The sequence below is a fragment of the Ahaetulla prasina genome, chromosome 10 (assembly GCF_028640845.1).
Source record: "Ahaetulla prasina isolate Xishuangbanna chromosome 10, ASM2864084v1, whole genome shotgun sequence".
Classification (NCBI taxonomy): domain Eukaryota; kingdom Metazoa; phylum Chordata; class Lepidosauria; order Squamata; family Colubridae; genus Ahaetulla; species Ahaetulla prasina.
In genome coordinates, this window is record NC_080548.1 from 17638084 (window position 1) to 17651437 (window position 13354).

Sequence of the window (13354 nt, forward strand, 5' to 3'; positions counted from 1 at the left end):
GAATTCTGAGAGTTGAAGTCCGCCAGGCTTAAAGTTGCCAAGGTTGAGACCCCTGAGATATTGGAACACTGCTATCATGTCACCCTAGTCCTTTTCATTAAACAGTGTAAGTCACCCACATGGAATAACCCAACACAGCAAAATACAAAATGAACTGGCTGCCCATTTAACATCTTAGGCATCAGTGAATTGAAATGGACTGACGTCGGATTCAATCAGAAGATCATGCCTGAGATATGGAAAACCAAGAAGGAACCACATTGTTTCATAGTCAGGAAGGGCACAGCAAACATGCTCCTTGGATATCATACAGTCAATAATCAAATATCAATTAAACTTTACAGGCAATCCTTTCATTATCTTGGGACATTTCTCCAGCATAATGTTCTAAACCTGATGCAGGAGAGAAAGTTATGTTAAGTTCAAGAGAAAGTTTTATGGTCAAGTTCAAATCAACAGAACATGCATTGTTTGTGGTTGGGAAACTGGAATGCCAAAGCTGGAATCATAAAGAGGAAAGCCTAGTTGGGATTATATTCTGGGAAACAGAAATGAAACAGGAGAACAACTTATTAGTTTTGGTTCCTCCAATAATATATTTGCTGCTAGACTTTGAGCCATCAAAATGACACTTATTTACATGGACATAAACAGAGCGCACAGAAATAAAGTATATTATTGGTCTCAGGAAATAGAAGAACTCGGTTATAGCTGTGGGAGGGAACAGATGGATCAGATCACAAACCACTCTTGTGCAAGTTCCAAGCTCAAGTGGTAACAAAACAGCAGTTTCCACCATAAGATCTTGAGCCACTTTAAAGAATGTGAGGGATCACTTTGAAATCCTAAACTTCATTGATAAGGAACCAAAGGACCCGTGGAATGAAATCAAAGAAGTTATTAAGGACAAATGAGTTGTGTGGGGGGGGTCCTTGCTTCTTCTTTTTTGGGTGGGGGGGCTGTTTTTCCTTTCCCAGGCCCCTAGAAAGCCTCTGGAGCCTGGGGAGAGCGAAAAATGGGCCTTCCGGTCACACCGTGCCACCGCATGCCAAAAGCGGAAGGAGCGGGGGGGGGGGTGTTGCATGAACATAGGGAGCATTGAATTATGGGTGTGGGCAAGCATGCACGCAACACACCCCCCCCATGCTTTCCACGCTTTTGACATGCGACGGCAAAAAGGTTAGCCATCAATGCTCTATAGTAAGGGTCTCCAACATTGGCAACTTTAAGCCTGGAAGACTTCAACTCCCAGAATTCTGACGAAGAATTCTGACGATTAAAAGGCTCTGGAGATCCCAGATGAGTTGCCTGATCGTCAGAAGCTTTTTTTAAAAAAAAAGACCTTTTTTTTTGCCTTTAAAAGGAAAAAAAGCCTCTGATGATCAGGCAACTCTGCTGGGATCGCCAGAGGAGCCTTTTAAAAGCATTTTTTCTACAAACCTCCTTGGCCGAAGAGGTTGTTAAAAAATGCTTTTAAAAGCCTCTGATGATTCCAGCTGAGCCGCGCGATCACCAGAGGTTTTTTTTTTTTTTTTACTTTTAAAAGCATTTTTTTGGCTGAAGAAAAAATGCTTTTAAAAGTAAAAAAAAAAACCTCTGATGATCACGCGGCTCAGCTGGGCATGGGAAGGAGGCAGGGATTTTTGTTACCAGTTCTCTGAACCACCCGCCACCATCACTACCAGATCAGGCGATCCGGTCCGAACCGGGAGCATTTCACCCCTGGACCCCACCAGTGCTAGGTCTATCAGTGTTAACATCATCCTCATCCTCACCTACTACTGGCCATACTGGTCAGAAGTATGAAAAACAGCCATAAGTCACATTTTTTCAGCACCATGGTAACTTTGGTAACTTTGAATGATGATGGCCAAAGGAGTTGTTGTAAGCCAAGGACTACCTGTATAGTCCTAGTACCTGCCACAGCAATATACCTAGAAACAAGCTGGAGCAGAGGATTACTTCGGTGACTATGGCAAAAAGCCTCGTTTCACCCTACCTTGGAGAATGAACTATTCCTGCATTTAATCAAGAAAACCACACGGATAAAACAAGACAAAAGGTCGCCAAAGGGGAATCACGTGACCCCCCCCTGGACACTGCAGTGGTCATAAATGTGGGTCAGTTCCCAAGTGTCTGAGTTTTGATCATGTGACCCCGGGGATGCCACAATGGTCATTAAGTGCAACAAATGGTCGTTAAGTCGCTTTTGTTCAGTGCTGCTGTAACTTCGAAGGGTCACTAAATAAACTGTCGCACGTCGGGGACAACCTATGCAGTGGGGACATGGGAGTGTAGAACAGAACAGAATAACAGAGTTAGAAGGGACTTTGAAGGTCTTCTAGTCCAACCCCCTGCTCATGCAGGAAACCCTATATCTTTTCAAACAAATGGTTGTCCAATCTCTTCTTAAAAAGTTCCAGTGTTGGAGCATTCACAACTTCTGGAGGCAAGTTGTTCCACTGATTAACTGTCATGGAATTTCTCCTTAGTTCTAGGCTGTTTCGCTCCTTGATTAGTTTCCATCCATTGTTTCTTGCCCTTCCTTCAGGGGCTTTGGAGTATAGGCTGACTCCGTCTTCTTTGTGGCAACCCCTGAGATATTGGAACACTGCTATCATGTCACCCTAGTCCTTTTCATTAAACAGTGTAAGTCACCCACATGGAATAACCCAACACAGCAAAATACAAAATGAACTGGCTGCCCATTTAACATCTTAGGCATCAGTGAATTGAAATGGACTGACGTCGGATTCAATCAGAAGATCATGCCTGAGATATGGAAAACCAAGAAGGAACCACATTGTTTCATAGTCAGGAAGGGCACAGCAAACATGCTCCTTGGATATCATACAGTCAATAATCAAATATCAATTAAACTTTACAGGCAATCCTTTCATTATCTTGGGACATTTCTCCAGCATAATGTTCTAAACCTGATGCAGGAGAGAAAGTTATGTTAAGTTCAAGAGAAAGTTTTATGGTCAAGTTCAAATCAACAGAACATGCATTGTTTGTGGTTGGGAAACTGGAATGCCAAAGCTGGAATCATAAAGAGGAAAGCCTAGTTGGGATTATATTCTGGGAAACAGAAATGAAACAGAACAACTTATTAGTTTTGGTTCCTCCAATAATATATTTGCTGCTAGACTTTGAGCCATCAAAATGACACTTATTTACATGGACATAAACAGAGCGCACAGAAATAAAGTATATTATTGGTCTCAGGAAATAGAAGAACTCGGTTATAGCTGTGGGAGGGAACAGATGGATCAGATCACAAACCACTCTTGTGCAAGTTCCAAGCTCAAGTGGTAACAAAACAGCAGTTTCCACCATAAGATCTTGAGCCACTTTAAAGAATGTGAGGGATCACTTTGAAATCCTAAACTTCATTGATAAGGAACCAAAGGACCCGTGGAATGAAATCAAAGAAGTTATTAAGGACAAATGTGAAAAGAGACTTCCAAAGACCAGGAAAGTGAAGAAAACCAACTGGATGTCAGAACAGGACATTTTCAAGTCAAGGGAAAACAAAGCAAAGTTCTTAGGAAGATAATATGATAATTCTTTGATGATTTCAGAAAGCTGTTAGAAGACAAGAAACAGCCCGACAACAATATCTGTACAGGCAGAGAAGATAGAAGCAGATGCAGAACAACAAGGGGGGGAAAAAAGAAAACTAAGTTATGTAAGCAAAGTTCTTATGAAGGATTTTAACAAAGAATTGTAGAAAGCTGTTAGGAGACAAGAAACAATATTACAACAATGTCTGCACATTAATGTACAGACACTAAAGATAGAAACAGCAACAGAAAAACAAGAAAAGTCTTCAAAAAAAAAAAAAACAAAAAAAACCCCAACCTTTTTTTTCTATCCAAAAAGTGGTTCCAACCTGGTTTGCTAAAGGACGCCAGCGGACGGAATTTATTTTTTAAAAAAATCAAATGAAAATGGAAAGAGCATATGGGAATTCCACAAAGTAGATATGCGAACTTCCAAGATACTTTAGAAAATATTCGCCTACCTTCTAACAACCTCTATGGTTGGAAGATGAAGTTAGAGTAACACTCTAGTGCAGGGGTCTCCAACCTTGGCAACTTTAAGCCTGGCAGACTTTAACTCCCAGAATTAACTCCCACCAAAGCTGGCTGGGGAATTCTGGGAGTTGAAGTCCGCCAGGTTCAAAGTTGCCAAGGTTGGTGACCCCCACTCTAGTGATCACCAGACTGAAAGACTAGAGGAACTGATGGCAAATCTATGGAAATACAGCAACCAAAGGGATTCTTAAATGGCTCGAACCAAGTTATACTGGCAAATCTGAAGAATGACAGGACTTAACAGGTTGTAAGACATTTGTCAACATAGCAGTACCAAAAGAAAACGATCACACAATATCCTTCATGCCACATGCTAGTTGTTGTGACCCAGGCCCAAGAAGGTAGTAGGAAACTCAGTCAGTGTAAAAACAAACAAACTTTATTAAAACAGCTGAGAATTAACTCATTCTCAGCGTAGTCCAACTAAATTAAAGCAAATTCCTCCCAACACAAATTCCTCAGTCCTATCGCCAACCTTGGTCCAATTAGGCAAACTGCCAAAGGCCTTTCTTGGCAAAAGTTCAGAAGACACCGATACGAAATAAATGCAACAAGACAAAACTATCAACGTTGTTTCCCGGCAAAGCTCAAACGCTGGTGCTGGTCTGTTTTAAGCCTTATGGGAGGGGCCAATCATCTCTTGGCCCTACTCCCGAGTCGTCCTTTTTGCTTGAGCTGCTCTTGCCTTCTGGCAGCTCTTCTCATGGGTGCATTAAGAACAGGCTCCTCCTGTTCCTCTGCCTCACTACTTTCAGCCTCTGGAGGCTCTAGAATCCGCACATCACTCCCCAATGGCCCTGGCCCCATCTCTGATGCAGAGCCCTCATCCGGGCCTTCCCCAGCCTCCAGGACTGGTCCATGCTCTTCCTCAGCCTCATCGCTGTCTGACTCCGTTGCCAGCTCCGCAGGCTGCTGGCCGACCACAACACTAGTAAAATTATGCTTGTTGTTAGTTGCAAAGTCGTGCCCGACCCATCACAACCCCATGGACAATGTTCCTCCAGGCCTTCCCGTCCTCTACCATCCTCTGGAATCCATTTAAGCTCACACCGATTGCTTCAGGGACTCCATCCAGCCACCTCATTCTCTGCCGTCCCCTTCTTCTTTTGCCCTCAATCTTTCCCAGCATTAGGCCCTTCTCCAGTGAGTCCTTCCTTCTCATTAGGTGGCCGAAGTATTTGAGTTAAATAATGCTTAGGGTAACCCAATGCTAATTAGAACCCTATTTGGAAAGGAAGTTAATATGAAATAATAGAAAATACTTGGAGCTCAGGGTTTTCAATTTTGGCAGTGGTTTGCTCTCCAAGCTTGTTTCAATTTAGTTTCTGAACGTTTCATTGCCCGACGAAGTAATATCATCAGCAGGGTTTTCACCGCCCTGAGTCCTTCGGGAGAAGGGCGGTATACAAATTAAAATATTCATTCATTCATTCTTATCCTACTCTCCTTAGCTTATAAATGGTCATGTGATTGGTTGTTCGTTTGGAGCTGTATTTAAAAACAGGAAGACTAGATCAGGAATGTCAAACTTGATTTCATTGAGGGCCACATCAGGGTTGTGTTTGACCTCAGAGGGCATGGAGTGGGCGTGGCCATGGCCAGCTCATCGGGGGCACCTGTGGTGGCCAAGTGATATGGCAGGACTTCCCTGAGACCCTCCCTCACTCTCATTATAATCTCCTTCCTTCCTTCTCTTCTTTTTCCTTCCCACTTTGTACCTTTGTACCTTAGAATGCTTGATGAAGGTATCTTTTCTTTTATGTACATTGACAGCATGTGCACCAAGACAAATTCCTTGTGTGTCCAATCACACTTGGCCATTAAAATATCTATTCTATTCTTCATTCCCCTTTCCTCCTTCCCCTCTTTACCTTTTCTTCCTTGCTCTCTTCCCAATTTTCCTTCTTTTTCTTTCCCTTTCCTCTTTCCCTTCTTGCAATGCTCAAATGCAAAAGGGGAAACATTTCTTGTTTTGTTTTGATAGCCCAGGCCAACTCTGCAGGCCAGATCTTAGCACCCCACGGGCCAGATCCGGCCCACGGGCCTTGAGTTTGACACCCCTGTACTAGATGCTTAAACTGCTTTTGGAAAAGGCCCAGGAAGAAGACACATTGCTGATACATGCTGAGATGCCAAAGGATACCCAAAAGTGAACGGATGCTTCACTGCCCGTAGAAAACTTTTGATTTGGTGACCACGTTAAGTTGTGCAATTTCCTTAGAAAATGGACATGCCAGAACATGTCATCGTCCTTGTGCAAAACCTCTACACAGGACAGGAAGTTATAATCCAGACAAAACATGGTGAAGCAGACTGGTCCCAGATTGGCAAGGATGCTACAAAGTTGTATGGACTTCTCTTATTTGTTCAACCTACATGCACAGTATATACTAGTGATGGCTAATTTTTTCCAGACCGAGTGCCCAAAGCGCGCATACACACACTCAAATATGCATCTGCATGCACGCCCCGAACCCCCAAAATGCAATGTGCATGTGCGCCCCGTGCATGCCCCCCCATGCTTGGATTATTGTAATGCTCTCTACATGGGGCTCCCCTTGAGGTGCACCCAGAGGCTTCAGTTAGTCCAGAATGCAGCTGCGTGGGTGATAGAGGGAGCTTCACGTAGCTCCCGTGTAACACCACTCCTGCGCAGACTGCACTGGCTACCTGTGGTCTTTCGGGTGCACTTTAAGGTTTTGGTTACTACCTTTAAAGCGCTCCATGGCTTAGAGTCTGGGTACTTACGGGACCGCCTGCTGTTACCTTATGCCTCCCACCGACCTGTACGCTCACACAGAGGGACTTCTCAGGGTGCCATCCGCCAAACAATGTCGGCTGGCGGCCCCCAGGGGAAGATCCTTCTCTGTGGGGGCTCCTACCCTCTGGAACGAACTTCCCCCGGGTTTACGCCAAATACCTGACCTTCGGACCTTCCGTCGCGAATTGAAAACACATTTATTTATTCGCGCAGGGCTGGCTTAAATTTTATTGGTTTTAAATTTTTATAATTTTTATTATTAATTTCTTAATGGGTTTTTAGTTTTATATGCTTCAAAGTTTTTAGGCCAATTATGTAATAAGTTTTTTAATTTGTCTTTTAATTTGTATATTGTACTGTTTGTTTTACCTTGGCTGTACACCGCCCTGAGTCCTTCGGGAGAAGGGCGGTATAGAAATTGAATAAATAATAATAATAATAATAATAATAATAATAATAATAATAATAATAATAATAATAATAATAATAATGCATGCGCAGCCCCTGCATGTGCCCCCCAATCATGCATGAGGGCCTCCACACACACACACACGCCCCCCGCACATGCGCGGCAGAGACCCAAAGACCACCTGGCCAGTGGGAGGCGCACACACTTGCACAGTGGAGCTGAACTAGGGTGACAGCTCACGTGCCCACAAAGAAGGTGCTGCGCGCCATAGGTTCACCATCACGGGTATATACTGAAGGAGGCACGGTTGGAAGAAGAGAAGGGTGCTTTTAAAACTGGAGGAAGAAGTATGGATAACCTGTGCTATACTAATGATGCCACACCGATAGCTAATAATGGAAATGCTCCATCAAGGCTGAAGTCCCCATTCAGAAAAACCTGGCCTCTGTTCAGGCAGCCAACACCATAGCTCTGCCTGGTTCACACAACATCTTAAAGATATGGGACTTAACTGCATTTGGTTTAGCATGGTTCAGTCTTGGATGTACAGTAGTACCTTGGTACTCGTTAATTTGTTCCAGGAGGTACCATGAGTACCAGAAAGGAGTATTCAAAATTTTCTCATATGGAATAATGTAGTTGAGTCACAAGGCAGCCAATCGCGATTTCTAGCTTGTGCATCAAATACCAAAACAACAACAACAAAGATTGACTAGATGGCTCAGTGGCTAAGATGCTGAGCTTGTCGATCAGAAAGGTCAGCAGTTCGGAGGTTCGAATCCCAAGGTCTTCTGCGTGAGCAGGGGGGGTTGGACTAGATGACCTCCAAGGTCCCTTCCAACTGTTAGTTACCTGTTACAACGAGTACTGGGACAAACTTGTCACATCAAAATGCATTGAGTACCAAATTTGATGAGTTTCAGAGCCACTGAGTATCACGGCACCACTACATAACTTGAGTTCTGTAAACTCAGTCGCAATGGTTTGCAAACCACGGTTTTTGCTTAGCAAAGCGAACTCACAAGGTTTCACTATGCCAAGCCAAGTAGCGCGAATCACGAGTCTAGGTGTCCTTCAAATGTTGAAAAATAAAGTGAATAAATCACAGTAGGCTATGTTTGTACATCTGAAGTCAAAATCAAGGTAACAGCATAGTTGCTTGATACGATATGTAAGTCTAGAATGGATTAAATTGCTTCCTCTAGGATCGTGATGGCAAACCGGTGGCATGTGTGCCACAGGTGGCACATAGAGCCCTCTCTGGGCACGCACGCCATCAACCCAGCTCAGCCAGCTGGTTGTCAGGTTTCCAAGGCAAGCCAGCCAACTGGTCGTTGGGTTTCCGGTGTTCTGGGGTGCCCGCATGCGCACAGGTGGGTGCAGACCTTCCGGTTTGGGCACTCTTTGCCTAAAAGGTTTGCCATCGCTGCTCTAGGAGTCACTGCTTTGTATTGGTTTTCTCCCAAGTCACGTCCCTTGGTATCCTTCAGATCAACCACTTAGGTAGAAACCCACACATTACATTCTTTTAAGGCAGGGGTGTCCAAACTTGGCCACTTTAAGACTTGTGGACTTCAACTCCCAGAATCCCTCAGCCAGAATTCTGGGAGTTGAAGTCCACAAGTCTTAAAAGTTGCCAAGTTTGAACACCCCTGTTCTAAGGTAGTGTTGTGACCCAGGCCCAAGTAGGTAGTAATAAACTTAGTCCGTGGAAAAACAAACTTTATTCGAACAGCTGGGAATTACTTCATTCCCAGCGTCGATCAACTCAAAGTAAAACAAATGCCTCCCAACACAAATTCCTCAGTTATCTCACAAACCTTAGTCCAATTAGGCAAACTGCCAAAGGCCCTTCCTGGCAAACATCCAGAAGCCACAAAAACAAAGGCGTATACGAAGCAGAAGACGAAGCAGAAGACGCAGCTACAATGTTGTTTTCCAGCAAAGCTGAAACGCCGTTGCTGGTCTGTTTTAAGCCTTATGGGTGGGGCCAATCATCTCTTGGCCCTACTCCCGAGTCATCCTCTTTGCTTGAGCTGCTCTTGCCTTTTGGCAGCTCTTCTCATGCATGCATTAGGAACAGGCTCCTCCTGTTCCTCTGCCTCACTACTATCAATCTCTGGAGGCTCTGGAGTCCGCACATCACTCCCCGATGGCCCTGGCCCCACCTCAGTCTCATCACTGTCCGACTCCGTTGCCAGTTCCGCAGGCTGCTGACGGACCACAACAGGTAAAGAGTATTTACTCTCAAAAGAACTGTGAGAGATTGGCTATCCTGCCAGCTCTGACTGGACTCAAAACCTCTACAACATGGACAATAGTCAAATACGATGGAAGCTGAAATACAAAGGATCATCGTATTTTATCCCTACTTTAAATAAGTTTCGCCATCCATTTTCTAGGATTATGCATCCAGAGATCTTATGACTCTAAACCTCCAGTCAGCAGTACTACGTCCTTGAAAATAAGTTGGAAATTCATTAGAAAGCAACTGTCATTATAAGTTACATGTAAGCTTTCTTAGAACCTGAAAAGCAGAAGGTAGTTCACCAAGATCTTGGCCTCCTCCATCATCTGTTCTGGTCAGCTTAATACTAATAGCTTTAGCAGCACTAGGTGAACTGCATTCCATGTTGATGTTCTTATGTCCCAGTGCAGCTTCATTCCAAAACACAGTAAAAATGTCAGGGCAACCTGTCCTTTATCACTTGGCAAATCCAGGCTGTTTAGTTTGAAAGCAGGCAGTCCCTGCTATTTGCCCAGTTATTTTAGGGTATTAGCAACCTCCTCAATTTTGAATTGCGTATAGTCAAGGCTATGGTTTTCCCAGTTGGAATGTATGGCTGTGAAAGTTGGACCATAAGAAAGGCTGAGCGCCAAAGAATTGAGGCCTTTGAACTCTGGTGCTGGAGAAGACTCCTGCAAGTCCCTTGGACTGCAAGGCGACCCAACCGGTCAGTCCTAGAGATCAACCCTGACTGCTCTTTAGAAGGCCAGATCCTGAAGATGAAACTCAAATACTTTGGCCACCTAAGAAGAAGGAAGGACTCACTGGAGAAGAGCCTAATGCTGGGGAAGATTGAGGGCAAAAGAAGAAGGGGACGACAGAGAACGAGGTGGCTGGATGGAGTCACTGAAGCAGTCAGCGTGAGCTTAAATAGATTCCAGAGCAGGGGTCTCCAACCTTGGTCCCTTTAAGGCTTGTGGACTTCAACTCCCAGAGTTCCTCAGCCAGCTTTGCTGGCTGAGGGACTCTGGGAGTTGAAATCCACAAGCCTTAAAGGGACCAAGGTTGGAGACCCCTGCTCCAGAGGATGGTAGAGGAAAGGAAGGCCTGGAGGAACGTTGTCCATCGGGTTGCAATGGGTCAGACAAGACTTCGTAACTAACAACAAACGATTCTGAATAAACTGGGGAGAAATATTTGGAAAACTAGAGAATCTGAGCCCCCCTGTCCTTTGTCTTTCATTTTCCTTTCCTTAAACCAAGCTCAAGATTCCTGCATCCTGGAGCCACCCTCGCCATCCCATAATGCCATTTCAAGAAGCAGCATCGACCTCTGCTAAAGGCCTAGGTGTGACTTTCAACTCATGGACAATCCAAGAAGGTTTTTTTAAAAAAACTTTGTAGGATGGGTGAGTCCACAGGTAAAGTTTGGATCCATTTCTTCATATGTTCTCCTCCAGGTGTGATGGATGCCACTGTGGGCTTAATATTCTTCTTCTCCTTTGTATTTAGAAAGAAGCTTCCTTCCCTGGTCTTTCCATATGTAATAGAGAGATCAGGGAAGGAAGTATATATACATATGCATACATATACATACATACATACATACATACATACATACATACATACATAGATATATATATATACATATACATACATACATATATATATATATATATATAATTTGTACAACAAAAAGGAGAAGCAAAGACCAGGGGAAGTTAAGACAGCCTTGAGAATCACATCTTTTTGAGTATTTTTACCGGACGCTTCCCCATCTCTCTCTTCTCCTCTCCCCCCCCACCCCATCAGCATCAACCCAGAAAGGACAAGTGAATGCCCCCCCCCTCTCCAAACTCAAATTTGGTGGTCCAGACTGTGCAACTATTTCGGTAAGGCACTGAACTTGCCTTACCACAAGAGCGGTCTTCACCCAACATCTTAAGCCATGCTGAGTTTCTCTCCGCCCCCCCCCCCAAAAACCGAACCCCAAAGGAGAGGTCTGTCTTTCTGTGTTCTTTTTTTAACAACTTTCATAGCTGGTTTCCAGCCAAGCTTTGTGCCATGAAACAAGCCAGCTCAGTAGACTGGAGGTCAACCTTAGGGCCGATGGGGTTTGAAGCATCATGCCGAGCAAGTGACTTTTAACTGGTGGTTTGGGAGCATGCCAAGCTTGGATGGGGTGACCCCAGGTGATCACCCCCAAATCAACTAAACTACATCAGGGCTTATAGTACACCTTGGGTGAGCCCCAGGCCCACGTTTGTGGATCTGGCCAGGTAGGCATAACAAAGAGTTTCCCACGGACTCCCCCCCCAACTCAAATCCCCCTCCCAAGACACAAGAATTAATGAGTTATCAAACGGGGGTGGGGGAGAGAGAAAAAAAGAAGAGAAATTACCGGCAGTTTTCCCGTGGAGGCGGATCGCATGGCTTTGATCTCAGGTCCATGGGGGGTGGCATAAAGGCAACCGCCTCGAGGCAACGGAGCGACCACCGCCGTTTGGGGGTACACCTGAGCGAAATAGGCTGCGGGGAGAGCCCGCACCGGAGGGCCGGCGAGATCGGCCGCCGCCACCAGCTCCGCGGGGCCGCCGACGACCACGCTTTTCTTTTGTGACTGGGGGGGGACGAGGGAAGGCGCCCCTCGGCCGGGGGCGGAAGGCCCAGCTTTGGGGATCCTCAGCATGGCCTTCCTCCGCGAGGCCAGGCGGCACCAGGAAGCCCTTACAACTCCCGCCACGCGTGTCGGGACCGACCTGGGAAGAAGGTACAATGGAGAAAGTCCTCCTAGCCATTTAAAACTGCCATCGGTGGGGTGGGGGGGAAACCCACCCAGGATCGGGCCCCTAGGGTCCTTTGGAAAGAGGGGAGCGGAAGGAACAAAAAAAGAGAGAGAGAAGGGGGGGAGTCCAAAGCGAAGGTTTGCAAGCGCAGCGTGGGAAGATTCGTTCACACAGTCCGGGGTCTCTTCATCCACGCGGGTTTCTTGTTTTCTTTGGACCAGTCAGCCATCGGGGAGGGATGTGGGGGAGTCACTGGTTCTTTCCTCTGCCCTCCTCCGCCGCCTTCTCTAAGCGGGCGCGTTGTGCGCGGGCCCCCCCAAATCCGAAGCACCCCGAGATTCGCGCCGGCTTTTTCCAGAGGGGACTTTCCCGGGAGTTGTTGGGCTGCAAAGTTGCAGGCTCGGCCAGGCTCATGCCCGCCACCCGCGCCTCTTTTGCCCACACACACAAAAATGAAGAATAATAATAATAATTAAAAAATAAAGCTTTTGTGGCGGGGTGGGGTGAAGGGAGGGGAGAGCCAGAGGAAACGCAGCGTCGGATTGAAAAAGAAAAAAAACTCCGGGGAGGATTTTGGTTTTTTGGGGGTTTTTTTGCAAAATGCCCGGGGTTGCGGGGTGGGTGGGCGAAAGGGAAGGATTTCCTGCCCTCCGATCTCCGCTCCTACGGTCTATAAGCTGGCAGGGCTGCGAGGCATTTGGAAGCCCCACCACCAACCGGGCAGGGATCGAGCACCGGCCCGGGCCCTGAATCCGACGGGGGCCCCGCTAGCGCCTTGCATGGGCTTCTTCCGACTTGCAGTGCTCCAGAGGATTCCCGGCTGGGCTGCTGCGACTTTCCCGGCCGTGGCCAAAGCTGCCGGGGCCAAGGATGGATCTGGATTGGGACAAGAAAGGACCCGATGGCTGCCCAGCCCTTTCTCTTTCCGTTCCTCCTTCACTCGCTCTTTTTTTTTTTTTTTTTTAAGCGCCAAACTACGTGCCGCGAAATTCGGATCTCCCGCGGAAAAGGCCGCGCTCCCATTGGCCGGCGCAACGCCCGCGCGACCCCGCCCACCGGATTTGATACATTT

At 46.1% G+C, this 13354-nt stretch overlaps 2 protein-coding genes across 2 annotated transcripts in view; both read right to left on the minus strand.

The window, feature by feature from the left end:
* E2F2 (E2F transcription factor 2) overlaps positions 1-13196 on the minus strand; it is a 63759-nt gene extending 50563 nt beyond the window's left edge. Inside the window, exon 1 of the mRNA XM_058196251.1 lies at positions 11898-13196. Coding sequence (XP_058052234.1) covers positions 11898-12185 — 288 coding nt within the window. The 5' untranslated portion in view covers positions 12186-13196. The remainder of the gene's footprint in view (positions 1-11897) is intronic.
* The window catches only part of CATSPER4 (cation channel sperm associated 4), a 38403-nt gene continuing 38098 nt past the window's right edge, over positions 13050-13354 (minus strand). Inside the window, exon 15 of the mRNA XM_058195920.1 lies at positions 13050-13158. Coding sequence (XP_058051903.1) covers positions 13050-13158 — 109 coding nt within the window. The remainder of the gene's footprint in view (positions 13159-13354) is intronic.